At 64.8% G+C, this 27,579-nt stretch overlaps 2 protein-coding genes across 4 annotated transcripts in view; one reads left to right on the top strand and one right to left on the bottom strand.

The window, feature by feature from the left end:
- The window catches only part of THRA (thyroid hormone receptor alpha), a 51,318-nt gene extending 37,905 nt beyond the window's left edge, over positions 1-13,413 (top strand). For all 3 annotated transcript variants that reach the window (XM_075911471.1, XM_075911472.1, XM_075911470.1), the window contains 3 exons: positions 1,076-1,222; positions 2,006-2,264; positions 6,027-13,413. In XM_075911471.1, coding sequence (XP_075767586.1) covers positions 1,076-1,222; positions 2,006-2,264; positions 6,027-6,277 — 657 coding nt within the window. In that variant the 3' untranslated portion in view covers positions 6,278-13,413. The remainder of the gene's footprint in view (positions 1-1,075; positions 1,223-2,005; positions 2,265-6,026) is intronic.
- An 887-nt stretch (positions 13,414-14,300) lies between these two features.
- On the bottom strand, positions 14,301-26,321 carry NR1D1 (nuclear receptor subfamily 1 group D member 1). The gene is made up of 8 exons (XM_075911469.1): positions 25,983-26,321; positions 19,599-19,925; positions 19,218-19,306; positions 17,864-18,008; positions 16,822-17,405; positions 16,277-16,462; positions 15,718-15,928; positions 14,301-14,901 (listed from the first exon to the last, which is right to left on the bottom strand). Exons 1-8 carry the CDS (start codon positions 26,011-26,013, stop codon positions 14,702-14,704), a joined length of 1,773 nt encoding a protein of 590 aa, XP_075767584.1. The 5' UTR covers positions 26,014-26,321; the 3' UTR covers positions 14,301-14,701.
- Positions 26,322-27,579: the final 1,258 nt, after the last annotated feature.

Here is a 27,579-nt window from a genome sequence, read left to right as displayed (position 1 = left end):
CACTCGTGTCCCTCCTGCACCGCACACGCCACGCCCACCCTGAGTGCAAGCTGCGGTCACCGTGCACGCATTCGCACCTGTATGCTCCCTCGCAGGCGTGCAAGCACGTGCACACGCACCTTCATGTGCTCACGTGCCCTGGCCCACCGTGCAATGCCCGCTCACGCGCACAGCCCTCCTCAGAACCCAGAGCCAGTGCTCTGCAAGGAGACGGCACTTCTAGCCCACCCCCGTGCACTGTGCCCGGTGTCTGTGCAGCCCGTGTGAGACCCGTCCCTCTCCCATAGGGCTCAGAGCCCAGAGACCACAGTGACGGGCCCAGTAGAAATCTGGTGGCAGAACGTTGTCCTCTCCAAATGGGTGACGGGCACTAACTTGAGCCCGTCTGCTCCCCCGGCTCTGCAAGGCGCCCGCCCCCCGCCATCTACCATCACGGGGGCAGGGCGACTCTCCGGCTCTGAGAGAGCCCATTGGGGCCGGTTGGGAGGGGAACGGTCTCAGGATGCAGCTGTGGGGACCTGGGCTGAGACCCGCCAACTCGGTTCATGGGTGGGTCAGATGGGGGCCCCCTCCCGACTCGGCTGGCCGAGGCGGGGTCTGGTGCTGGCTGGTGAGGGAAGTATACCGCTCGGAGGCAGGACGCCTGGGTTCTCTGGTGCTGGCTGCAGGGCAGTGCCCAAGGATCTCAGTGTGGGTGGGCAGAGGCCAAGCCCAGAGCCTGCAGTTTTGGAGAATGATGGGTGTCCCCCCCCCCCCCCCCAGGAGCAAGCAGGAGAAAACCCAGCAAAGGCTTCGTCCATGCCCTGGTCTTGCCTCTCCCACTGGCCCCTGCAGCGGCCATGGGGATAATCCCACCCTGGGGCGAGAGGAGGGCACAGCTCTGAGCGGGGGAGCCCCTGGGTGCCCTGGGAGAGCCACGGCATGGTGGGGCAGGCAGGGAGCCCTTCCCGGCGGCTCTGTGACCAGGCACACGGCTCCCTCTCACCCCATCCCCGACCCCCGGAGACGGCTCTGCGGGGCCGTGCCCGCGGGGGGGGAGAGGCTCCCTGACGGGCTGTCCCGGCCTTGCCCACAGCCCGAGGATATCGGCCAGTCGCCCATGGCCTCCATGCCCGACGGGGACAAAGTCGACCTGGAGGCGTTCAGCGAGTTTACAAAAATCATCACCCCGGCCATCACCCGCGTGGTGGACTTTGCCAAAAAACTGCCCATGTTTTCAGAGGTAGGCAGGGGCGGGGGAGAGGAAGTGGGTTGGGTTGGGGGGGTCCAGGCTTGTCAAGGGCGGGGGGGTTAAAAGCAGAAGCTGAGGGAAAGGGGCGGAATCGGGGGAGGGGTCCAAGCGGGAGCTGAGGGAAAGGGGCGGAATCGGGGGAGGGGTCCAAGCGGGAGCTGAGGGAAAGGGGCGGGATCGGGGGAGGGGTCCAAGCGGGAGCTGAGGGAAAGGGGCGGAATCGGGGGAGGGGTCCAAGAGGGAGCTGAGGGAAAGGGGTGGGATCGGGGGAGGGGTCCAAGCGGGAGCTGAGGGAAAGGGGTGGGATCGGGGGAGGGGTCCAAGCGGGAGCTGAGGGAAAGGGGCGGGATCGGGGGAGGGGTCCAAGCGGGAGCTGAGGGAAAGGGGTGGGATCGGGGGAGGGGTCCAAGCGGGAGCTGAGGGAAAGGGGCGGGATCGGGGGAGGGGTCCAAGAGGGAGCTGAGGGAAAGGGGTGGGATTGGGGGAGGGGCCCAAGCGGGAGCTGAGGGAAAGGGGAGGGATCGGAGGGAAAGGGGTGGGATTAGAGGGAAAGGGGCGGGATCGGGGGAGGGGTCCAAGAGGGAGCTGAGGGAAATGGGTGGGATCGGGGGAGGGGTCCAAGCGGGAGCTGAGGGAAAGGGGCGGGATCGGAGGGAAAGGGGAGGGATCAGAGGGAAAGGGGCGGGATCGGGGGAGGGGCCCCCGGGGAAGTAGGCGGAGCACAGAGCAGCAGAGGCTCCTCCCTGCGTGTCTGACCCCGCCCCCGCCCCGCAGCTGCCTTGCGAGGACCAGATCATCCTGCTGAAGGGCTGCTGCATGGAGATCATGTCGCTGCGGGCGGCCGTGCGCTACGACCCCGAGAGCGAGACGCTGACGCTGAGCGGGGAGATGGCCGTCAAGCGGGAGCAGCTGAAGAACGGGGGGCTGGGCGTGGTGTCCGACGCCATCTTCGACCTGGGCAAGTCGCTCTCCGCCTTCAACCTGGACGACACGGAGGTGGCGCTGCTGCAGGCCGTGCTGCTCATGTCCTCAGGTACGGGCCTGCGGGGGGCGGCTGCCCCTCACTCCCACTGGGCCCTGCTGCTGGGAAGGGATATTCCCATCATGCACTGGGCCACATGGCTGCTGCTGCCCATAGGGGCAGGGAGGGCAGTTCCTTCTACCCCCTGTGGATTCAGCTGAGAGCTCCACAGCCTGCCCCTCACAATCAGCTGCTCTTGGATGCACCAGCCCAGATCTGCAGGGCCAGCTAAGAGTGCCAGAGGGCAGGCCTGGGATGCAGGAGACAAAGCTCCCTGTGGAGCATGTGTGGGGCTTAGCCGACAGCCACAGCTATGCTTGTGCCGGCATGGAGCCCGGAGCCGGAGCCGGAGCCGTTGCTCTGGGCTCAGAGATAGCTGGAGATGGAGGGGTTTGGGTGGGGCCAGGTGTGTGGCTAGAAGTGGGGCGGGAGAGCAGATAGCTGGTAGTAGTGCAGGTGAATGGATGACGGAGTATTTCTGGGGAAGGAGCGGTAGGGGGGTAACAATGGGAATGAACAGCCAGAAAGGGGACGCGACGGGTGTGGATGGATGGGCAGGCCGGGAGAGGGGTTTTGTGGGGGTAGGAGGAGTACAGAGGGGAACGGTGCAAATCCACAGATACCCACGTCATATCTGCCCATGTGGATGTGGAGATCCCCAGCTCATTTTGGCAGATGCAGATACAAATTTTGTATTTGCACAGGGCTCTAGCGATGGGCACAGAGGGGTGGGTAGAGGGGGTCCAATGTGGCCAGTGGTTGAATGGAGGGCAGGGAGCTAGCGATGGGCACGGAGGGGTGGGTAGGGGGTGCAATGGGGCAGGTGGGTTGCTGGAGAGGGGGTGGGGAGCTAGGGATGGGCACGGAGGGCTGGGTAGGGGGTGCAATGGGGCAGGTGGGTTGCTGGAGAGGGGGCGGGGAGCTAGGAATGGGCACGGAGGGGTGGGTAGGGGGTGCAATGGGGCAGGTGGGTTGCTGGAGAGGAGGCGGGGAGCTAGGGATGGGCACGGAGGGGTGGGTAGGGGGTGCAATGGGGCAGGTGGGTTGGCTGGAGAGGGGTGGGGAGCTAGGGATGGGCACGGAGGGGTGGGTAGGGGGTGCAATGGGGCAGGTGGGTTGCTGGAGAGGAGGCGGGGAGCTAGGGATGGGCACGGAGGGGTGGGTAGGGGGTGCAATGGGGCAGGTGGGTTGGCTGGAGAGGGGTGGGGAGCTAGGGATGGGCACGGAGGGGTGGGTAGGGGGTGCAATGGGGCAGGTGGGTTGCTGGAGAGGGGGCGGGGAGCTAGGGATGGGCACAGAGGGGTGGGTAGAGGGGGTGCAATGGGGCAGGTGGGTTGCTGGAGAGGGGGCGGGGAGCTAGGGATGGGCACGGAGGGGTGGGTAGAGGGGGTGCAATGAGGCAGGTGGGTTGCTGGAAAGGGGCGGGGAGCTAGCCATGGGCACGGAGGGGTGGGTAGAGGGGGTGCAATGGGGCAGGTGGGTTGCTGAAGAGGGGGCGGGGAGCTAGGGATGGGCACGAAGGGGTGGGTAGGGGGTGCAATGGGGCAGGTGGGTTGCTGGAGAGGGGGTGGGGAGCTAGGGATGGGCACGGAGGGGTGGGTAGGGGGTGCAATGGGGCAGGTGGGTTGCTGGAGAGGGGGTGGGGAGCTAGGGATGGGCACGGAGGGGTGGGTAGGGGGTGCAATGAGGCAGGTGGGTTGCTGGAGAGGGGCGGGGAGCTAGCCATGGGCATGGAGGGGTGGGTAGAGGGGGTGTAATGGGGCAGGTGGGTTGCTGGAGAGGGGGTGGGGAGCTAGGGATGGGCACGGAGGGGTGGGTAGAGGGGGTGCAATGGGGCAGGTGGGTTGCTGGAGAGGGGGTGGGGAGCTAGGGATGGGCACGGAGGGGTGGGTAGAGGGGGTGCAATGGGGCAGGTGGGTTGCTGGAGAGGGGGCGGGGAGCTAGGGATGGGCACGGAGGGGTGGGTAGGGGGTGCAATGGGGCAGGTGGGTTGCTGGAGAGGGGGCGGGGAGCTAGCCATGGGCACGGAGGGGTGGGTAGAGGGGGTGCAATGAGGCAGGTGGGTTGCTGGAGAGGGGCGGGGAGCTAGCCATGGGCATGGAGGGGTGGGTAGAGGGGGTGTAATGGGGCAGGTGGGTTGCTGGAGAGGGGGTGGGGAGCTAGGGATGGGCACGGAGGGGTGGGTAGGGGGTGCAATGGGGCAGGTGGGTTGCTGGAGAGGGGGCGGGGAGCTAGGGATGGGCACGGAGGGGTGGGTAGGGGGTGCAATGGGGCAGGTGGGTTGCTGGAGAGGGGGTGGGGAACTAGCAATGGGCATGGAGGGCTGGGTAGGGGGTGCAATGAGGCAGGTGGGTTGCTGGAGAGGGGGCGGGGAGCTAGCCATGGGCACGGAGGGGTGGGTAGGGGGTGCAATGAGGCAGGTGGGTCCTGGAGAGGGAGCGGGGAGCTAGCCATGGGCACGGAGGGGTGGGTAGGGGGTGCAATGAGGCAGGTGGGTCCTGGAGAGGGAGCGGGGAGCTAGCCATGGGCACGGAGGGGTGGGTAGGGGGTGCAATGGGCCAGGTGGGTTGCTGGAGAGGGGGCGGGGAGCTAGCCATGGGCATGGAGGGGTGGGTAGAGGGGGTGCAATGGGGCAGGTGGGTTGCTGGAGAGGGAGCGGGGAGCTAGCCATGGGCACGGAGGGGTGGGTAGGGGGTGCAATGGGGCAGGTGGGTTGCTGGAGAGGGGCGGGGAGCTAGCCATGGGCATGGAGGGGTGGGTAGAGGGGGTGCAATGGGGCAGGTGGGTTGCTGGAGAGGGGGCGGGGAGCTAGCCATGGGCACGGAGGGGTGGGTAGGGGGTGCAATGAGGCAGGTGGGTTGCTGGAGAGGGAGCGGGGAGCTAGCCATGGGCACGGAGGGGTGGGTAGGGGGTGCAATGGGGCAGGTGGGTTGCTGGAGAGGGGGCGGGGAGCTAGCCATGGGCACGGAGGGGTGGGTAGAGGGGGTGCAATGGGGCAGGTGGGTTGCTGGAGAGGGGGTGGGGAGCTAGGGATGGGCACGGAGGGGTGGGTAGGGGGTGCAATGGGGCAGGTGGGTTGCTGGAGAGGGGGCGGGGAGCTAGCCATGGGCACGGAGGGGTGGGTAGGGGGTGCAATGGGGCAGGTGGGTTGCTGGAGAGGGGCGGGGAGCTAGCCATGGGCATGGAGGGGTGGGTAGAGGGGGTGCAATGGGGCAGGTGGGTTGCTGGAGAGGGGGCGGGGAGCTAGCCATGGGCACGGAGGGGTGGGTAGGGGGTGCAATGAGGCAGGTGGGTTGCTGGAGAGGGAGCGGGGAGCTAGGGATGGGCACGGAGGGGTGGGTAGGGGGTGCAATGAGGCAGGTGGGTTGCTGGAGAGGGGGCGGGGAGCTAGCCATGGGCACGGAGGGGTGGGTAGGGGGTGCAATGAGGCAGGTGGGTTGCTGGAGAGGGGGCGGGGAGCTAGCGATGGGCACGGAAGGGTGGGTAGGGGGTGCAATGAGGCAGGTGGGTTGCTGGAGAGGGGGCGGGGAGCTAGGGATGGGCACGGAGGGGTGGGTTGAGGGGGTGCAATGGGGCAGGTGGGTTGCTGGAGAGGGGGCGGGGAGCTAGCCATGGGCACGGAGGGGTGGGTAGGGGGTGCAATGGGGCAGGTGGGTTGCTGGAGAGGGGGCGGGGAGCTAGCCATGGGCATGGAGGGCAGCCGTGGGGCTGGACAGAGGGGCGGCAGCTGCGTAGCCCGCGGCCCCGCCCGACGCCCGCCCGTCCCGCCCGCAGACCGCACCGGACTGCTGCGCGTGGAGAAGATTGAAAAGTGCCAGGAAACCTACCTGCTCGCGTTCGAACACTACATCAACTACCGCAAACACAACATTCCCCACTTCTGGCCCAAGCTGCTGATGAAGGTGACCGACCTGCGCATGATCGGCGCCTGCCACGCCAGCCGCTTCCTGCACATGAAGGTGGAATGCCCCACCGAGTTGTTCCCACCCCTCTTCCTCGAGGTCTTTGAGGATCAGGAAGTCTAGGGCAGGGGAGGAGGAGAGGGGCAAGGGGGCGGAGCCAGGACTTGGGCAAGAGCCCCGCCCTCCAGCCCCTCCCGGACACATTTTACTTGGTTCTTTTTTGTTTTGGTTTGTTTTTCTAAATATCGCGCGTGGGTGTCACCCGGCAGCGCCCACCCCCCACAGAGGGGCAGGGCCATGGGGGCAGGGCTGCTGTTGAGGTGGGGTGGGGACCGGCGAAACTTTTCAAAAAAACCACACACAACATGAGCTGGGGTGGGGGGGGAGTTGGATCTGGAGCAGCAGGGCAGGACCTGGATCTCCTTGGGGGTTGGAGACGTAGGCCTGATTTCCACCCGACGGCAGGAAAAATCCCACACACGTAGAATTCTCCGTCCCGTCACCTCCCTGGCACTGGGCTCAGCTGGCACCATGCGGCGCCCCCCAAATAAACCTCTCTCGTTCCACGGACTTTTATGAATTTTGTTTGTTTGCACAGGTCAGTCCCAGACGTCAGAGCGTTTGTTTCTTTTATTATTTTCTTAGATGATTTAGTTTGGGGTTTGGGGTTTTTTTTAAGCATTTATTCCCTCCCTGAGAGGCTAAAATATGAACTAACTGCACTTTGAGAAGAGAAAAGCTATTAAATTATTAGCGGGGACAACCCGGGCGCAGGGAGAAGGGGGGGGCCACAGAGCCAAGTGTGAACGAAAAATGCACTTTTTTAGGAAAAGAGGGAACTCCAGTGGGAAGGCGCTGGTTAGATTCCTGGGTTGCCTCGATTGCCCATCAAATGTCAGGGCGCAAAGCCAGGGTGCCAGCTGAACCCCCCCCCTCCCCCCCGTGCCGGTCGGACTGTCGGAGAATATCCGCTCCCTGCTGTGCTGGAGAATCAGGGCTCTGAGGCTGGACTGTCAGGTCCCTTGCCCCTGCCCCGCCTCTCCCCCCGCAAGAACCTGCCACTGTGGCCCATCTACCTCTTAGGTCAGGTCCATCCTGACACCCGAACTCCCCCCGCATCCCCACCCCCAGCGCACCCGCCTCTCCCTCAGTGCAAGCGCAAGACACTGTCCTGACGCAGAGGCAGCCGTGGGGGGGGAGGCTCCACCCCACGGCGGTTGGGGGCTGTGCTCGGATTGGGGGGGGCAGTAAGAATTGGCCGAAAACATTTGCTCTAAACCGTCTCGTGGGACAATTCGGTTTTCCAGGCGCCACTTCTGGCGCAGCATCTGCTCCCTGTGGCAAATGGCGATGCCTTGTTGACAGAACGAACGCCCCTCGACCCAGAGAGCTGGCTTCAAAGATGGAGCCGCCGTGCCCACCTGGGAGCTGTGGTTTGGGGAGCTCGAGTTGCCATTCATCTCTAGGGGCTGGACTCTGGTCGGACTCTGTCTCCCATGATGCACTATGGCCAGAGTCTCCCACGCTGCTCCCCCCACCACACACGCAGAGAAGGGGCAAATGCCCCAAGAGAAGTCACTGGGGCTTCGTGGGGGAGGGCGAAACCAGCCCCTAGGGGGGGATGGGGCGGCATCCAAGCGACAGCTCCCCTCGGGCAGCACAGTGCTGTTCCCAACGGAAATCTTTCCGTTGTCGATATTTTGCCAAAAAGCTGCTTTTGTGGGGATGCCCCGTTTTCTGAGCGGCTCTGGGGGGGCGCCTCTGCCCCTTGCCCAGATCCCTGCCCCTTCAGTGGCCCGCCCCAGGGCAAGGGACACCTGCATCTTGTAACGTGCCCCCGGAGAACCCTTGCCCGGCCGGGGAGGACTGTGCGCTGCTCCCCATGGGGGCCATGCTTGGAATGGCCAGTCCCCGCTCGCTGCACTGCCGCTGGCTAGCACGCGCTACGCTGTCCTGCAGCTCTGCTGTCCCGCGGCCTCGTTCTCCTGGCCCCCTCAAAGCCTTGATTCTCCATAGGCAAGGGGGCGAGGGGGAGGGCGGGGGGAGCCCTGGAAAATGGCACTTACCGGGTACAAGAGTCTGAGCAGAAGCGCTTGCCCTTTCCAGGGAGACAGGGACAGGCCAAGCCGGGGTGGCTCCGTTTTGAATCTCTCCCTTCCCACTTGGCCTCGCGCGCCCTCTCCCCCCGGTTCCTCCAGCAGCCCCATGGTCACCGGGCTGGGCTGCGCACGCTTCCTGCTCCCTCCCCCGTGGGACTGCTGTGCCCGGGGTGTCCCCCCCCGTCATAGGGGAGATCTCTCACCCCGTGCGGCGGGCGCATCTGGACCCAGGTCTGCCCTGGAGGCCACCCGCATCACGGCGGTGGCCGGGCGCCCATGTTTAACCCCACCTTGGCCACTGCGGCTCCTCCAGCGCGGGCGAGTTCCCGGCATCGCCATGCAGGGACTAGCCCCCAGGCGACAGAATAACCCATCGCCTGCCCCCCGCAGCACCACAGCAGCCATGTGGGGGCGCCCGCACGACCCACCCTGAAAGCCGAACTGAGCCTCAAAGCGAGCAGGAGAAGCAGCACTTACTGAGCTTCCCCGGCTGCAAAGGCGAGTGGGGGAGATACGCGTGGAGGGATTCAAACCGCCGGGGGCAGATCAGAGGCCTGGCAGGCAGGGGCCTTTCTGGACTTCTGCGTGTCACTCCTTGTGCAGTGAAGCTGCACTCACTCACCCCTGCCTGTGGGGGCACTTACTGGTCATCAGCAATGCTTTGGCACCCCCCCTCGTTTCCCAGCCGTGTGTCCGTCTGCGCGCACCCCCTCCCCCCCGGCCCATGATTCGCGCCTTGTATTTATAGCTATCCACCCATGTCAGTAGCCAGCGGAGGGAGTTAGTGTTTAAGCTTTTTCTTACCCAGTTTAGGGCGTGAATTTTCTTTTTCTTACCTCAGTCGAGAAGGGGGGGGCGGGGGAGGGCGTGGGGGCTGCCTCATGGCGTGGGGGATGGGCTTATTCTGAATGTACCGTTTAAGGTTCAGGTCCAGGCAAGGAGAGCCAGCGCAGGGTTAAACGTCGCTCCGATTTAAGCTAATATATATATATATATATATATATATAATTATATATATAAATTTTTTTAATTAAAAAAAAATCTTTTTACGGGTTATTTTAAAAAAAACACACACACAAACCTTTGCTGGTTGGTCGGTTGGTTGGGGAGGGTGGCACGTGGCCGATTTAACCCTTCATGTGCTGAACAGAAGCCGAGCCGGACTTGGGTGGGAGTCGCGTGGGGAGCTCCGCGTGGGCCAAGGAGAGGTCCCACTAGCATTGTGACAAGGGTGCCGGGGCTAGTGGCAGCCATGGAAGGAGTTGGTTCTGTGGGAGGGGGGGAAGAGAGGGTTTTGGGGTCCCCTTCGGCATTAGCCGCCCCTCTTGCAGTATTCCCAGAGCGCTTGGGAGAGATGGAGACTCAAGGGCCCGGCACCTGCGAAGGACCCTGGGTTTTCAGTCCATTTCAGCACCCAACACGCACCCAGTGTCACGGGCTCTATGGAAAAGCTGGGCCCAGATGTGGGTCCCGTTCGGCAACGTGGCCCCTGCCGTACAGCATAGGAGTAGGTCTCCCCATCAGATACTCTGGCTTTTTATAATTGATCCCGCCCTCCCTGGCTTGAGCGACAGACTCTTGGCCCGTTCCTCAGCCGCCGCGGCCCTCCCGCTTTTTGCAAAGCCCCAGCTACCCGAGTCCAGGGGAAGTTTCGGCTTTCATTTTTTTAAAAAAAGCAGCTTTTTCTGTGGGTGGTTGTGGAGAAACGCTAGGAACCAGGAAGCAAGGGCAGGTTGGAGGACAAGGGGAAGGGCCCCACATTGGATCAGCTAATACACCAGCTCCTGTGGGAAATGCTTGGGGCTGGCACTTGTCTCTGAGCCTGCAAGTCTCTTCCATGCCCGGCTGCGCTCCGGCCCTGCACCGAGCGGCGGGAGCCATGCTGGGGGCCAGCTGGTCTGGAGGAAGGGAGCGAAACGGGTCAAATTGGGGCTGATCTTGATTTTTGCAAAAGGCTGCTTCTGATCCAGAACCCAGGGACCGGGGGGGGGGGGGGGGGGGTTGGTTCTGGCACCTCCCGTAAAAGGAGGAGAAGCTGAGCCTCCTGCAAACTGTCCTGCCCCTCCCAGGCTTCCCTCCATGCCCCCTGACAGCTGCAGGCAGCGAGCCCGGCTCGGTCCCTGCCCTGGCTGCAGAACGCGAGGGGGGGCTGGGTTAGGGCGTCTGAGCGGGTGCAGCCGGGCAGCTCAGATAGACTCTGTTCCCGCACCCCACTGTCACCTTGCACGTGCCCCCCCCCATCACACACACACTAGCCGGCTGCGGCCCCAGGCCCCTTCCCCTGCTGTGCTCTGCAGCCGCTCGCAGTGACAACAGGGCTGGTGCTTTGGGGGGGGGGCAGGGTCTTTATCTCCTTGCACTATTGGTGCAAAATGTCTTAAGCTCCTAAGGAATAACTGTGAAGTCGCTGCGTTCAGAAACCCTACTGCCCTGCTGGCCTCTGCTCTGCTCTGCAACCTGGCTAGGAAATTGGAATGGGGGGCGGGTCAAGACTCTTCAGCCTCCCCTGTATCCTTCCTCCCCCCCATCCTTGGTAGTTTTGGTCCCAGGCAGGGAGGGGAGCTGGGAGTGTGTGGCTGTGCCCAGCTGGCTGGGGGCATGGCCATCCGGGCAGCATGCCTGTGGCATTCAGAGCCCAAGCCCTAATGCACGGAGCTGGGGGCCCGGCTGCCCAGGGATGGCTGTGGAGGAAGGCTCTACATTTGGCCTTTCCCTGGGGTGAGACCCCGGCAGCCAGCCCCGTGTGCCCCCTCTAGCCTTGCACAGGACTGGGGCTCCCGGCCCCCCTGAGCAAAGCAGGCTGCATGGTTCTGGCCCAGTTCTGCAGCCTGACCTTGGTGGAGGTGGTGCCGGAGGCCTTGGTGGCGGGGGATGGGAGGAGATGTCACCCCCCTGGCTCAGGAAACCGGCCACTGAGGGTGGGGGGGGGGCAGCAGACAGGGCTCCAACAGGGTGCTGCTTAAGATGATGGAAGAGCTGGCCTGGGCCCTGCTGCAGCTCCCCCCCCGGTGCGTGTGCACATGTGTTTGCACGTTTGCTCCTTGCTTTGTGCGCACGTGTCGGTGAGTCTGCGTGTGTGCGTGCACGAGGCTGCCAGGGTCAGGATCCGTGTGTCTGAGTGCACGGATTATTCTAGGAGGGGTGGGTGAGATTTTGTGGCCTGCACTGAGCAGGGGGTCAGACTAGATGATCATAATGGTCCCTTCTGACCTTAAAGTCTATGAGTCTATGAGACTGATCACCTGACATGCTCCCAGCCCAGCTCCGTTTCCTCTCCTCTCCCCCCAGCGTTCCCGAGGGCCCCTTCTACCCCTCTGCCAGCCCCCCGCCGGCCGTGCCTGCTGTGCCGGGGCCAGCCAGAGGGGGCGCGGCTGGGCTAGCTTAAGCTAGGCAGCGGTGGAACCCTCTGACCTCCTGCCCTACAGGGCCTGCCCCATGGCTGTGGGGTGTCCGAGCATCAGAGCCAGCCGAGGCGGTGCCGGCTGCCAGGCCTAGCACGGCGCACAGGAACCAGTCCTCCCAGAGCGGGTGGGCGAGGGCTGTGGGTGTGCCAGGTGTGCAGCCACGCCCCCCCCGTGCGAGCTGTCGTGTGTGAGCGTGTTACACCAGCATGTCTGCTCCCGCTGGGGCACGGGCAGGCCCTTTGCAGGACACATCAGTGGCTTTGCAGCCCCCCCGTGTTATGGGGGGACAGGCATCTCCTGCCCTAGAGGAAGGGGGGCTTCTTAGCACCAGCAGTGGGGGGGAGCTGATGGCCCCCCACTGACAGCGGGGGCAAGGGAGGCTCCCCGGGGCTCCAGAGGAAGCTCAGTGACCATCTCCCAGGGCCGTCAGGGGGGGGAAGCCTGCTCCAAGGCTCCCCCAGTTATGTAGGCAGTGCCCTGTCCCCATGCACAGCCCCCCCGGGATCTGTGCACCAGCCAGCCTATGGCTCCCAATGGCCAGGGAGAGGGTTTGCGTGGGGGGGGGGGGAACGCCAGCAACCACCCCCCAGTCCCACCCCTCTGCCCGCCCTTACACAGGGCCAGGGAGAGTGCAGGAGGCTTCATACAAATCCTTTCCGCAGGCCAAGCCCCTGGACATGGTGTGACCCCCCCCCAATTCCTGGGGAGGGGGCTGGTGGCGCTCAGTGTGCAAATGGGCCGTGGGAGGGGGCCAGGTGGCGATGGAGCTGGGGGAGGGGTCTCAGTTTATGTAAGGCCCCTCCCCATCCGTTGAGTGCTGCCACTTCACTCCAAGGGGGGGGCAGAGTGAATGGCAGCTGTCTGCGCGCACCCCCCCCAATGGGGCCTCAGCCTCCCATTACACCCCAGCTAGGTGGGGGGGCCATGCTGCCCCCTGCTGGCTGGGCCTGGTCCGGCTGCTCCCCGCGGGGCGGCTCCGTGTTATAGCTGTTGGTCTCCGTCACAGTTGCACATCCAGTGTCGCTATCTCCCCCCCCACCTCTGTTTCCCAGGGGGCCCCGCCCCAGCCCAGCTCACACATTGGGCAGGTTGTGGCATGACACCCCTGCCCCCCCAGCTCCCTGCGTGGGGGAGGTGAACCCCACAGGGTGCCCTGTGTCTGCCAGAAACAATCCGTTCCCCCCCCCCCTGTTCCCACATCCCCCTTCTCAGTATTTGAGCACCAACCACCTCTCTCCTAGTTCCTGGAACTGGTCCCCCCCAGGGTAGCACTGCTGCGGGGTGGGTAGCTTCAAACTCGACCCATCTCTAGAGACCGTGAGCTCATTGGCTGGGTTTTTTTTGTGGGGGGTGTCCAGTCATCGGGGGCTCTTCCCCCCCACCCTCTGTACTATGCATTGCAGCTCCTGCCCTGCGGCTCAGGAGGCTGCAGGAGGAGTTGTTGAATGTATGTCGGTGTTTGGGTCTCTGTGCATTGAGGGGGGACGGAGGTTTGGGGGGGGCACAGGATGGTGAGACCACCCCCGCTTCCCCCTCCCACGTGCCCCCCTCCATGCCAAACCAGGGAGGGGGTTGGGTGGCAGAGAGCTGCTGATGTACATGACAATCACAGTGTCTGTGACGTGCGATTTTAAACCCTTTGTGTTTTTGGTCAGGATTTTAAAGAAAGATATTTTTATGGTAATTGTCGCTGGTCTATTTTACTATATATTTATGTAATAAATATATGATGAAAAACAACCAACCCCACCCCACAGCCCCACTGGCATCTGGCCTCTGATTTCAAAGGGGGGGAAACGCTTCAGGGGACTGCAAAACTGGAGGGGAGAGCTGGAGGGGTGTTGCCCCCCTCCCAGAGGGGGTACCTGAGCCACAGTGGGGCATGGCCTGGTGCTAAGGAGGCAGCAGTAGCACCACCCTCCCTCCAGCTTGCCCTAGGGGGCAGAAGTGACACAGAAGAAGTGGCTTGTGCAGCTAGGGTGGGGGGCAGGTGGGGGCATCTACACCTTTAATCAACACTCCCCCCAGCCATGGCAGCTCTGCAGGAAGCGGGATTGACACACAGACGCCTGAGGGCCTGGCCTGACCCCTCCCTCCGTGTGTCCACCCCCCTCCTCCGCCTCCTCCCCCCACCCCCAGAGATCAGCCACTTGCAGCTGAACCCAGAGCCTTCCCCACACATAGCATGAGCTGGGTCCTGGGCTACCAGCGGGGGGGGGGGGGGGAGGGAGGGAAATAGGTAGGATAATCTCCCCCCAGCCCCTCGCTGCCATTCAGTTTGCCCCATGCTCGAGGAGAGGGGGATGGGGGTTCAGGCGTCCCGCAGCTGCCAGCCACGTGCCCCAGGCTGGGGTTCAAGGCATGGAAGTGCCCGGCAGGGAAGAGGCCAGTGATGAGGCTGGAGTCCCTCCCTACTTGCTGGCAGGAACAAGGGCTCCCGGGCCCAGACCCCGCACGCGCCGCATCCCCACAGCGCACCGCGAGTTTGGGGACTCCTGGCCCTGGAGCCTCCCCCACACGAGCTGCCCTCTCCCCATCGAGCAGAACCAAGTCACCCGCTGCCCCGCCCGCTCCGGGGACCCTCCCCGCCCAAGCGGAGAGCAGGGGCCGGCTGGCCCAGGAAGGGACGGACCAGGCCAAGGGTTGGTTTCAATATATTATTTCCCGTGTGGCTCAGACAGAGCTGGGCTCCAGCCCTCCACGGGGGGCAGCAGCGAGAAAGAACACGACTCCAATATACACAGATTACTATTTACAGAGGCCGGCCGCCCCGGGGGAGCTCTGTCCCGGCTGAATGGCCAGCAGCAAGAGAGTCTGGTGCGGGGCTGGGCCCCGGGGCAGCACGGCCGGGGCGGGGGGGCCCCGGGGGAGCTCTGTCCCGGCTGAATGGCCAGCAGCAAGAGAGTCTGGTGCGGGGCTGGGCCCCGGGGCAGGACGGCCGGGGTGGGGGGCCCCGGGGGAGCTCTGTCCCGGCTGAATGGCCAGCAGCAAGAGAGTCTGGTGCGGGGCTGGGCCCCGGGGCAGCACGGCCGGGGCGGGGGGCCCTACTGGGCGTCGATGCGGAAGGACAGCAGTTTCTCGGAATGCATGTTGTTCAGGGTGCGCAGGTCGGGCAGTTTGAGCAGCAGCTTGGTGAAGCGCGAGGTTTCCGTGGGGTGGTTCTTGAGGATCAGCGCGCGCAGGGCACGGATCAGAGTCTCCTGCAGCTGCTCCACCGAAGCCGTGTTCTCCATGCCGGAGCGGTCTGTCCAGGGAGGGAAACACACCATGAGGCGGGGGAAGAACAGTGGCCTGCAGCCCAGCCTCCCCTGCCGCACCAGATCCCTGCGCCGGATTCCAGCCTCCCCTGCCGCACCAGATCCCTGCGCCGGATCCCAACCTCCCCTACCGCACCGGATCCCAACCTCCCCTACCGCACCGGATCCCCGCACCGGATCCCAGCCTCCCCTGCCGCACCAGATCCCTGCGCCGGATTCCAGCCTCCCCTGCCGCACCAGATCCCTGCGCCGGATCCCAACCTCCCCTACCGCACCGGATCCCAACCTCCCCTACCGCACCGGATCCCCGCACCGGATCCCAGCCTCCCCTGCCGCACCAGATCCCTGTGCCGGATCCCAACCTCCCCTACCGCACCGGATCCCCGCACCGGATCCCAGCCTCCTCTGCCGCACCAGATCCCTGCGCCGGATCCCAACCTCCCCTGCCGCACCAGATCCCAGCCTCCCCTGCCGCACCAGATCCCTGCGCCGGATCCCAACCTCCCCTACCGCACCGGATCCCAACCTCCCCTACCGCACCGGATCCCCGCACCGGATCCCAGCCTCCCCTGCCGCACCAGATCCCCGCACTGGATCCCAACCATCCCTGCCGCACCAGATCCCCGCACTGGATCCCAGCCTCCCCGGCCGCACCAGATCCCTGCACCGGATCCCAGCCTCCCCTGCAGCTCTAGTTCTAGCCTAGGACTGCAGCCTCCTGGCTCTATGCGACTCTCGGCTTCCATCTGCCCCCCCCCGCAGCAGGCGGCTGGCCCTTGGGCGAGCGGGGGCCGGCGACCCACCTGCCGAGACCAGCACGACAGCGGTGAAGAGCCCCAGCTCCTCCTCCGTGAGCTCCAGGGAGCTGAGCTTCTCGCTGAACTCGAACATGGAGCTGAGCAGGTCGCCCATGCCCATCCCCCACAGCTCCTCCAGGCTGTAGGTCGTGCGGCTCATGAACATCACCGTCTGCTCCTTCACGTTGAACAGGGAGGCGAACCGCACCATCAGCACCTGGCGTGGGGAGAGCAGGGCGGTGACGGCCTGGCCCCTGCCCAGCCAGCCTCCCGGGGGGCCTGGCACACACCAGTCCCTGGCTCTGCTGCTGGGCCCGAGGGGTTGCCATGGACACAGGAACCAACGCCCCCCCGCCCCTTAATAGGAGATTGGGGGGGGGGGGGGGGGGGAGACGAGGCGCAGCTCTCGGCCAGTAATTAAAACGCTGTGGGGGGGGGGGCCTCATGGATTTGTTTGAAAGAGGCTCCCCCAGTGACCCCTGCAGCCCAGCCCGTGGGGGTGGGGGGCTGGCAGCTCCGGGGGGCCCCTCTCGCCAGCAGGACACGCCCAAGGCCCCAGTCCTACCTCGAAGGTGCCGGCTTTGAGCAGGGCCACTTGGTCGTGCTGCGACAGGTCCTTGAAGCCGGGGATGTGTTTGGCGAACTCCACCACCTCCCGGACGGCGGGCGTGAAGCTCAGCGAGAAGTCCTCCCAGATCTCCTGCCCGGTGCGGCCGCTCCTGCCGTGCGGGTGCGCGTTCATGGGGCACGCCTGCGGGAGAAGCACGTCAGACACAGAGCGGGAGGGCTGGGCCCCCAGCCCCCTTCCCCGGCCCGGGGCCACTGCCCCCAAGACCCCAGCGCCCCCGGTCTGCACCAGGCCCCAGCGCCTGGGGACCCAGCAAGAGCCCTGCTAAGCGCCTGTCCCTCTTCCACACAGAGAGAAAGAGCCATGACTTGGGGGCCTCGACGCCAGCCTCCCCCGCACCCCGGGCTCGGCGACAGGCCTGGCTCCGATCGCCGGCCTCCAGGACAAGACGATTACTGGCGACCAGAGGCTAAAAATACCCCAAGGGGCCGCAGGGGGGACACGTCCGGCTGGAAAGCCCCAGGCGGGGTTCTGACACTCACCAACAGAATGTCCTTAGTGCCCCTTTGCCATGGGCAGCCGTGGCCAGCCGGGCTCTCGGCCTCCTGGTAGCCAGTGGGGCAGAGCCGGTGGCTGTTCAGGTTGTTCTGGTGGCAGGCGCTGGGGGGCCAGGCGGGGAAGCGGGACGCGTCGAGGTGGGGCAGGTTGTTGTTGTCGTGGCGGCAGAGGCTGTTGCTGTGGTAGCTGTTGGCGTGGCGGCGACTCTCCCAGTTGTCGCAGGGCGGCGGCGGCCCCGTGCCCAGCTTGTCGTGGGCGTAGACGAAGATCTCCTTGTGCGCCCGGGTCACCTGCGAGATGACGTCCTCCATGGCCTCCGTGGGGCTGGGCGAGCGGGGGGGCGTGAGCTGCTGGGGGAACTGGGAGAAGCAGGGGGGTGGCGGCGGCGGGGAGGCGGGCAGCTGGGGCTGATGACACGGCAGCGGGTTGGCAGGCTGGGGGTGCCCCAGCGGGGCGCCCTCCGGCGGGCACTGCCCGCTCAGCTGGTTGTTGGCCATGTTCATGGCGCTCTGCATCTCCGCCAGCATTCGCTGCTTCTCCCGCTTGGGGATGCGCCCGAAGCGCACGGCTGCAAAGACAGGGGGGTGGAAATTAGCCTCCGGGGGGGAAGGGGGGGCAAAGCAGAGTCAGACCAAGAGCCCAGACCCCTCCCACCCGGGCAAGAGCCCCCCACAGCTATGCTGAGCAACCCTTGGGCCTCCAAATGCGTCCCATGGCAGCAGGCGGGGGGCAGGGCAGGCTGATCTCCCCGCGCTCAGACACCCCCAGCCTCGCGGCAGCATCTCAGGTCATGGACCCAGGAGCTCCCAACCCACATGGTGTCCGTGGGGCAAAGCTGGGGAATCACAACGACCTGCAGGCTGAGCACGGGGGCCCTCTGCATGGGGGTTTCACAGAGGTGCAGCGCAGGGCACAGCGGGGCCCCGACCCCCGCGGAGAAAGGGGTGCGGAGGGCGTGTTATTTGCACAGCGCACGGAAGCCAGACACGGCTCTGCAGGCTATTCTGGGAGGGGGAGGGGACTCACCGTCTCGGGACATGCCGACCGAGAGACATTTCTTGAAGCGGCACTGCTGGCACCGGTTCCGGTTGATCCGAATGACGGAGCAGTTCTCATTTTTCAGGCACTTTTTGTACTGGATGTTTTGCTGGATGCTGCGCCGGAAGAAACCCTGAGAGAGGAGGAGAGACGGGGTGAGGCGGGCGAGCGCAAAACAGCGGGAGATAGAAAATGCTGTGGGATGCAAAACCGCGAACCTGCGAGGAATCTGTCCTGCCCCACTTCGCACGCAGCCCCATAGGTTGGCCACATGCCTCTACCCAGCGTTCTCTGTATGCAGAGCGCTTGGGCAGGAGGAAGTCAAACACCGTCCAGCTGATTAGCAGAGCCCCCACAGCCGGCTGCTTGTGTTTCTATGGGTGGTGCACATCTGCACATGCCTCTGAGCATGTAAAATTTATTCCACGCACAGGCAGAAAAATGTAGCGGAATATTGTTCACCGCCCGGGTTTGTATTTGAGAAACTGCCCAGCAGAAATGACAAAGCGCAAGCAAAGATAATTCAGACAATTGTTTCCTTCGACGGATGCCACCTTCAACACGAGGCTTAGTATAACTAAACCACATGGTACCCTGTCACAAGGGCATCAATAAGTCATCGAATTCCACCCGCCACCCCCTGAAACGGGCATTCGGGGCTGAGCAGAGACCGTTTCGGGTCAGTCGCTGCTGTCGGTGAGTTACACAGACACCAACAAGATCAAGAAGAGGGCAATAAGCCCCCACGGTTCGGGGAGAAAGCATCCAACAGGGCTGGTTTTCTGGGCTCTGCCATATGGGGAGAGACAGGGAAGAAGCAGAAGCCAAGTCTGAAGGGAGGCGACAGAGGTTCGAGGACAGAAAGAACCGGAGTCGCCAGCGATCGAGGTGAACGGTCCGTGGCTGGACATTTTCACAAGTGGCTAGCGACTCTGGGAGCCCGGCGGGGAGGCCCGATGGTCGGAAGGCAGGCGCTCAGCGCCCCGCAAGCTCTGTTGGGCCAGGGACTGGTTTTGTTCCGTGTGCGGTGGGCCCGGCGCTGTCCCGGTACACCCAACAGCCAGCCATGCTAATGAGGAAATTCCAGGCCCCCCATCATGAGCCACTTGAGAACACTTAGGCCTTGTGTGGGGAGGCACGACGGTGCCCCCCAGGCCTGAGTCCCATGGCTGGCTGGAGGGGCAGACAGGGGGTAATAGATTAATGCCGTGCCAGGACACCGGCCCCCCCTGCCTCCCCACATCACACTGCTCGGGCTGTCCCAGCAGGGCCCCCCCGCAGCTCCTGGCTCTGCAGGAGCCCCCTGTTGCCACAGCCCCCCTGCCCTGCCCCACCCCCTTACCTTGCAGCCCTCGCAGGCATGGACCCCATAGTGGAAGCCCGAGGCGACATCTCCACACACTTTGCAAAGCAGAACCATCCCGTTCAGCTCTGGGAGGGGAAAGAGACAGGCAGGTGAGAGGCTGCAGCACCCAGGCCTGGCCAGCCAGCACGGCTCCTTCCTGCCGGGCGGGCAGCTCTGCCCGCCGATGCTCAGACAGGGCCCTCTGGTAGGCGTGGCATCCCCAGCAGGCACGTGGCCAGCCATGCTGGGGAGGACGGGGGGCCAAGCGAGCACCGGTCGCTCAGGGCAAGGGCAGGCGGCTAACCCGCCGTGGATGCCAGCCCCGGAGAGAAGGCATCGCCGCTACCCCAGTGCCCCACCCCCGGCTCCAGTACTCACTGGTGATATTGCTGGTGGTCTTGCTGGGAGAGACTCGCCGCCCATCATCCATGGCGACCTGCAGGCCCCCGGGGGAGGTCCCGGAGCAGCTGTACGAGGAGGAGGAGGAGGAGGAGGAAGGGGAGCCATCCTCCCGCGGGCCCTGCAGGCCGGTGCCGTAGGGCCGCGAGTCCTGGGTCAGGGAGCCGGTGGGCGAGGGCGGGAGGTAGCAGGCGAAGGCAGGGGGGCCGGACTGGAAGCTGCCGTTGGAGCTGTCGCTGCACAAGGAGACGGGGCTCGTGCGGCTGGGAGAGGAGCCACTGGAGCCCACGTAGCTGATCACGCCACCTGGGGAGAGAGGGGGGGGGGCTGAGACCCAGGCAACGCCGCCCCTCGAGGCGAGTGCTGGGGGGGCTACGGAACCCCAGACGAGACGGCTCGGGGCGGGGGAGGGGGAGGAATGGCGCATGGGGCCTGTTCCCTCTAGGGGGCATCGGCTCCCACCCGACCCCAGGCCAGGGACTGGCTGGCTCGAGGGGGGGGGCAGGTGAGGGCACATGGGGCCTTTCCCCTCTAGAGGGCGCCAGCTGTGAGCCAGCGCTGCTCCCCCCCCCCCCCCCCCCCACACCGCTGTTCAGTGGCCCGTGTGCGAAACGAGTGGGACAGGTCTCTGGGACAGGGGAACACAGCACAGCCCCCCCGAACCTTCCCCCCCCCCATGGGTCCCTTTGACGTCCTGGGATTGAACAGGCCGTGCGCGCCCAGGGTTTCTCTGCCCTGCCGGGCTAGGACCAAGGGGTGACACCCCTCCTGCCCTGCGCCCTTCCAAACTCCCAGCACTCTGCAGGCAGGAGGGGAGCCCCATATGCAGGAATGTCTGGGGGGTGCTTTTTTCGTAAATGCGGGACACCCCCCCCCCGTGTTCCCCCAAGGAACTGTGCTCCAGCTGGCAAGACAGGAGAGGCGCTCTGCCCGAGCCTCCCCCCTGCTCCCACCAGCCAGGGGAAGGCCGGGACTGATTTTCCCCTCCCTCCCCCAGGGGCAAGGCCCAGTCCCCCCCCAGCCTTGATCCTGGGGGAGGGGAGGGGAGGGGAAATCACCCCTAGCCTTCCCCCCTACCCCGGCTGGCAGGAGCTGGGGGAAGGGGGGTTTGGGCAGTACCCCACTCCTGCCTTCCCCTTGCGGGACTATGGGGGGGTTGCACCCTTCGCACCACCCCCCACGTATGGGCCTGCCCCCACAGGTTGAAAATCAGACATGGAGGGGCCAAGGGGATGGCAGAGAGAGCCGACAAAGGCCCATTGGCCTCACCCTCCTGCGCCAGCCCCAGGAAGTTCAGGGCCAGTTCTGCCTCCCAGGAGGGTGTGGGGGGGTCTGGCATCCCTTAGCCCCACGGCAGACCAAGTGGCAGGGCTGCTGGGGGCACTCACTCCCTGCAGGGCTCTCCCTGGCAGAGACTCTGTTAACCCTCCCACCCCAGTGATACACCCTGGATCCCTCCCCGGGGAGACGTCTCAACCTCGCCGTCCCTGTGCTGCCGCATCCCCCCCCACCCCACCCCCCCAAGGCTCAGCCTGCCAGGTCCGTTCGCTGCATTTCCCCCCCACACACACGCTCCCCTCTCTGCACTGCAGAGGCTGCAGCTACTGCTGAGCCGGCACAGGTGGGGAAAAGCAGCACTGCAGGCACGGGAAGGACAAGCAGGGCAGCAGCGCGGGTGGGGGGAGCAGACGGGAGAGTGGAAGTACACTCCCCCCTCCCCAGGCCGCGGGCAGAAGCGTGTGGGGCGACGCGCTCCCTAAGTCTGTCTGTAACGTGCGAGAAAAACAGCTCTCCAGGTACGGGCCGGGCGGGCGAGCCAGGGTCTGTGCACAGGAGGGGGTACGTGGGGCGTGCACACACGCAGCGTCTGTGTCCATCTGTCCATGCCCCCCACACGTGTCCCCGTCGTGTCTGCAAGCACAGCGGCTGATGTGCAATTACACACCTCGCTCCTGGCTTGCTACTCGCCTTCCCTCCTCCCCCCCTTTCTCTCCCCTTCCAGCTTTGCATGTACGAAGGCTGAAATGCTCCAGCTGCGGCTGACTACAGCCAGCCAGCAGGATTGGGGGGAGAGCGGGGGGAAGGGAAGGCTACTGGGGGAACCGGAGAAAACCGAAGCCATTCAAGAGGGAAACAAGAGCAATAAGCAGCCAGGACTCGGTGCCCTGCGCCTGCCAAGCCGTAAATACCGTGGAGACCCGGAAGCCTCCTGCAAAACCACGTCTCCCGTGGTTGCAAGACGAAGGACAAACAAACGGGGAAGGTCGTGTGCAGATTCTGCGCCAGGCCTTGTCCCTGGGAGGCACTTGTCCCCCAGCCGGCCTGATGCCCCTCCCCCCCGCCCAACAACGGCCACTCCCGACCCAGGAACGCGGCCAGAGCACGAGACTGGACCAGCGAACTCTTCTCTCCTCCGCCCGGGGAAGGCGCCTGAGCCACCCACGCACGCGGCCTGCAGGAGAGACGCTACCGCCAGGGGTTAAGTCACTACACACTCACTAGGGAAACGATTACGGAGCTGCTGGACATGAGTCCGGGCCGGATCTGCCCCCCTGCGGGCAGCAGTAGGTCAGAAAGCCAAGTTCCACCAATCAGTTCCAGCCCACGATCCAGCCCAGCACAAGGGAGAAAAGCAAACTCCTGCCAAGCCCTGGGAAGATAATGCAGCCAGCCCCACTTGCTACAACCAAAGCGGGGACGAAACTGTGCCCTCAGCCGAACCCTGTTCCCTGCAGCACCCAGACACACACTCTGCACTAAGGTTCCCCCTAATTTTTCCATCCATGCGGGGAATAAATTTTGTTATGGGCACTTAGGCATTTGCAGATGTGCACCCCCAATGCTGCTACCCCGCTAATCAGCTGGAGGGCACCTGACGCTCAGCTTACAGGGAACACTGCTCTGCCCCTTGCTGCTTCTCCCGGTTAGAGGCACGGCTCTGAGCCCCACCTCAGTGTGTGAGAAGGAAAAATGGGATCAAGGAGGAGGCCAAGTCTGTAGCCAGGATTGCTCCAAGGAGAACAGAGCGATCCATAGAGAACAGGGGAGGAAAATCAGTGCAGCTTCCCCTCCATGCACTGAGCTTCCCCAGCATGGGCTGGTGCTAAAAGGAGGGAAGTTACAAATCACTTGGCTATTTTTAAATGAGGAGTAGCTGGGAAGGCTTTGAACGCAGTAAGGGAGCAGGACAGGGAGGGGAATCCCAGCAGAGCGGGAGGGGGCCGTGTGTACCAGGGAGGAGCGATGCCTGCTCCCGCCAGCCGCCAATCCCGCCCCTAGCTCCAGTCACTCTCAAGCTGCAGCGTCAGCTTTGCTGCATTTGTTTCCTTATCTTTAAATAGCCCTGATTGGGAAACAGGGCTCTGGAAGTAGGTCACAAAACCCAAACTGCTTCCCTCACCCCACCCCAAAGCCTGCTCTCTCCCCAGGCTGCTCCAACCTCCGGACAGGCACTGGGGACCACACTGGTGCAGTCCAAGGGGGCATGTGGGAGGCACACGGGGTTGGGGGGGGTGAATGGGGAGCACAGAAATCTCCCAGCCCGCCCTGGCCGCAGGACTGCGGAGGGGATGAGTCAGGAGCACCTCGACACGTGGCCAGCGCTATCCCCACACGGGCTCCGCCAGGGCCATGTGTCCCTCCCCCCGCAGGGCGCCTCTGGCGCACACACCTGCAGCAGGACTTAGCCTGCCAGCTGGGTGACGTTGGGCTCGGAGAGCCCCCTATTCCCACGCTTATGGTGCAGCCGCTTTGTACTGCAGCTATTAGTCATCCCTGTTCTGTGGGGTGAAACTCGCTCCCAGGACCAGTCTGGGGGCAGCACGGGGAGCCCGGCCATAGGGCAGAGAGTAAGGAAGGTGTGGGGCTCAGGAGGATAAACTAGGGCTCTGAAGACCCATGCATCCATTGTCCTAGACTCATGCGTGACCTTGGGCAGGTCCTTTACCTGCTCTGTGCTGTACCAATCCCCATGCTGGAGAAACTAGCCCTGACCTGCCCCCCACCCCCACAAATACATCCAAGAGCATGAGGCAACCAGAGGCTGCAGTGATGGGGGACACAGAACCGTCACTGATAGCTAGAGGGATGTGGGGGACAGACGAGCCACAGACCCCATGGGGCACCAGCACCCATGAGATGGGACAGGTGCAGCAGATCATGGCCTGGGGGTGGGATAGAATGGGGGGCTGACCTTGTCCTGGGGATTGGCTGGGTCAGACCAAAGGGCCATCTAGCCAGTGCCCCTTCCTCTGGCAGCAGCCAATGCCAGGAGCTCCAGAGTGAACGAACAACACAGGCAGCCAGCAAGGGATCCATCCCCATCGTCCAGTCCCGCGGCTTGGGACCCCCGGAGCGTGGGGTTGTGTCCCTGACCAGCCCGGCTAATCGCCATGGACGGGCCTGGGCACCCAGAACTTCTCTAGCTCTTTTCTCAGCCCTGTTGTACTTTTGGCCTTCACCAAATCCCCAGGACTGGCTGGGGGGCCCCCCGGGGGAGGGGTGGGCTGATCCTGAGACAGCAGGGGCTAGGCTGGGGTCCTGCCGGGGGGGCACTCAGCCTGGGGCAGGGGCTGGGCCAGGGGGATCTTGCTGGGGGGCAGAGGCTGGGGGACAGGGTTAGGTGGGGGGAGCTCAGCCTGGGGCAGGGCCAGGGGGATCTTGCTGGGGGGCAGGGTTAGGTGGGGGGGACTCAACCTGGGCCAGGGGGATCTTGCTGGGGGGCAGGGTTAAGTGGGGGGGACTCAGCCTGGGGCAGGGGCTGGGCCAGGGGGATCTTGCTGGGGGGCAGAGGCTGGGGGACAGGGTTAGGTGGGGGGGGCTCAGCCTGGGGCAGGGGCTGGGGGATCTTGCTGGGGGGCAGAGGTTAGGTGGGGGGCTCGGCCTAGGGGGACAGGGAATGGATGCGGCCCCGCTGGGGGGGGGGGCTCAGCTCAGCCCCCCCCCTCGGGGTCCCGATCCCGGGCCCGGACTCCGACTCTCCCAGACTCTAGCGGCCTCACGTCCCTGCTCCACGTGTCCCGGCCGCACGTGGCTACTCCGCCCCCGGGCCCTGCCCATCACGCTTTGCCCCGCCCCCGCCGCGCCATTGGCCGCCGCTCGTTGCCTCGGCGATGGCGTCCCCGCCCCGCGCGGCTGCTTTTTACTTTTAACAGAACTGGGGGAAGGGGGACGCGGCGCCAGGCTTCCGGGTGTGACGTCACGGGCACTCACGGGGCGGGGTTTGCGGGGGAGGCGACCAATGGGAGGGGGCAGGGCGGGGCGGGGAAGAGAGGAAAACAAAGTCCGCACGTGGCAGCTCCAGGGCGGGGGACACGTGAGTTGGGGGAGCTCCGGGGGGAGGGGCCGGGGGCAGCAGGGGTGACAAACGGCGGAGGGGGCTGCAGCCCTGGGGGGGGGGGGGGTGACAAGCCGGGGTCGGGGGGCTGCAGCCCTGGGAGGGGGGGGTGACAAGCCGGGGTCGGGGGGGGGCTGCAGCCCTGGGAGGGGGGGGTGACAAGCCGGGGTCGGGGGGGGGCTGCAGCCCTGGGAGGGGGGGGTGACAAGCCGGGGTCGGGGGGGGGCTGCAGCCCTGGGAGGGGGGGGTGACAAGCCGGGGTCGGGGGGGGGCTGCAGCCCGGGGGGAGGCCAAAGAGGGGCCGAGATGACATCCCAGGGAGAAGGGGGAAGCAATTTGCACACACCCCCCACTGGGGTCAAGGAACTAGGGAGGAAGCTGAGGCTGAAGCCAGCAGTGACCACCTGCCTTCAATCCAGCTAGTGCCCCCCCGGGCACTGGGAGGGGGTGTCTCCCCTAACACCAGAGTAGGAAGCTGGAGCTGCTCCCTGCTCGGGGTAACTCTTGGCCCAGAAGGGGGGTCGCTGCTGTGCTATCCACGCCCGGGGTCCCACATCACCCTGGGGAGCGAACCCCCCACCCCGCTCCCGACACGCCCTTCCCCCACGTCCACATCCAATTAAACAGCGTCAGTAGCTTGGGCCCCCGGACCCTACACCGCCCCTCACCCAGCTGGGGCCGCCCCCGCCCCTCCAATCCGCCGGAGACGTCAGACCGAGCCCTTCCCAAGAGCAGCGTGGGACCCCCACAGCTGGGTGCAGGGGAGGGCTCCCGGCGCACCCAACTCCCCCGCTTCCGGGGGACCCTCGACCCCTTCGGAGAGGGAAGGGGAGCGGACCCCCCCCCCCAACGCAGCGCACGGGCGAGGGGCTCAGATCAGCAGCCAAGCAGGGCGCAGAGAAGCGGGGTTCCCAGGAGCTGTGCAGGCAGCAGGAGCCGGGGTGGGGGTGCTCACGCGCTGCAGGGGGGGATCCCCCCAGAGGGGTCAGGCTGGGGCGGGGAAGGAACCCGGCTGGAAGGCAAAGTACCTGTGTTATTGTTGGAGTCCAGAGCTGCCATCCTTCAGCGGGGCGCGGGCATCCGAGCCTGGCTCGAGCCGGCTGCTCCCTCTGGCTCGCAAACTCCTTCCCCGGAGCTGGGCTTTGCTGGGGGGCCGCTGCTTGCAAGGGGGGGCCGGGGACACAGACAAGACCGGAGCCCTGCGCGCAGCTGCCTCTCCCTGCTCTGCAATGTTTTACTCTGCCAGGGCTCTCCTGCTCCTGCCTCTTTGCCTGGGACCCGCCGCGGCTGCGCAGTCGCCCGCACGCGGCTCCGGAGCCTCCACCATGTGATTCCCTGGGAGAGCCTCGTGCCCCAGTGACACACTTTCGGCGAGCGGCAGGCGCGTGAAGCCAGCTGCCAGGGCGCATGCCCAGCCCGGTGGCTGGCGGGACTTGTAGTTCCCTGGGCTCTGCCCTCAATTCCCCCGTCTGTGTGGCTGCAGCATGTGAATTCCTGGGCCGTGACTCTGCCCGGGAGAGATTAAAAGCGGCTCCGGCTCCCAGACCCTGGGAAAACGTGAGGGCTGAACGTGATGCGCAGACCTGCGCTTGCAAAACGCCGGCGGGCTGCAAAACTGCGCTGGCAAAGGGGGGGGAGGGTGAGAAAGCAAAATCAGCTAGTGCCTTTGCAGTGGGGAGGTTTCCCAGGAAAGCGTTTGCATCGCCTCCTGCCCAGCCCACCTGTGCACAGAGCTCCCTGGCAAGGAAAACGACTCAGGGAAATTGGGGGGCACCCCCCCCCCACTCTCACACTGCTGCTGTACTAAATGTACAATTAAAAGCAAAAGCAGATCTAGCCTCAACTTGAAATAGACCCTCCCCGCCCGGTGAAATGCAAAAGAAAAGGAGACAGATTCCCCATGACAACAAAGGGCTCCCCCCTCCCCCAGCGTTGCATTCTCCCCCACGGCTGTCTGCTACTGCCCGCTGCGTTAGGTGTGCCGTGCCCTGTACCAACGCCAGGCTAGCGCTGCGGCAGTGCATATGTAGGTCAGGTAGCGTGAACAGAGATTCCTTGGGTTCTGTGGCACATTTCGACAGGACTGTCCTTGGGAAATAAGAGCCAGCACCTGAAGAACAAGTTGCTCATTGTCTAGCTGATGAAAGGGGCCTGCTTGGCTAATAACCACTGAGACGGTCCTTACAGGGTCAGGAACCAGCCATGCTCTGATTTGCTCCTTCTGTGGAGTCCTGAGTCACCGGGCGCTGGTCTCTCTGAGTGTTATTGCCTCACCACCCACACCCGCCCTCAGGCCTTTCCCCAGCCACAGCTCTCCCACTCTTGGACCAGGCGAGAGGGCCCTCGCAAGCCACCCAGGTGGGTCACGGTTCTCTTTGGGAATCTGTGCCCAGTGACTGCCTGTCCCAGCCGTGGTCCATTAAACAACCCCCCCCCCCCCACCTTTCGAGAGATGGATCTTTTAGCCTTCTGTTCTTGGGCTGTGATCCTTGGGGCCCAAACCAGTCCTGCTCCTCCCTCCAGCATCGTCCCTTAACCATCTCCCGAACCTGCCGCCAGGTGGTTTCTCTTGTCCCATTCTTTCTCCTGCCTGCCTGTTTCCCCAGGTAGCCTGTTGCGACACTC

The sequence above is a fragment of the Pelodiscus sinensis genome, chromosome 29 (genome assembly GCF_049634645.1).
Source record: "Pelodiscus sinensis isolate JC-2024 chromosome 29, ASM4963464v1, whole genome shotgun sequence".
NCBI classification, from domain to species: domain Eukaryota; kingdom Metazoa; phylum Chordata; order Testudines; family Trionychidae; genus Pelodiscus; species Pelodiscus sinensis.
The sequence above is the reverse complement of the archived record's forward strand: the minus strand, read 5'-3'. Positions and strand labels throughout refer to the sequence as shown.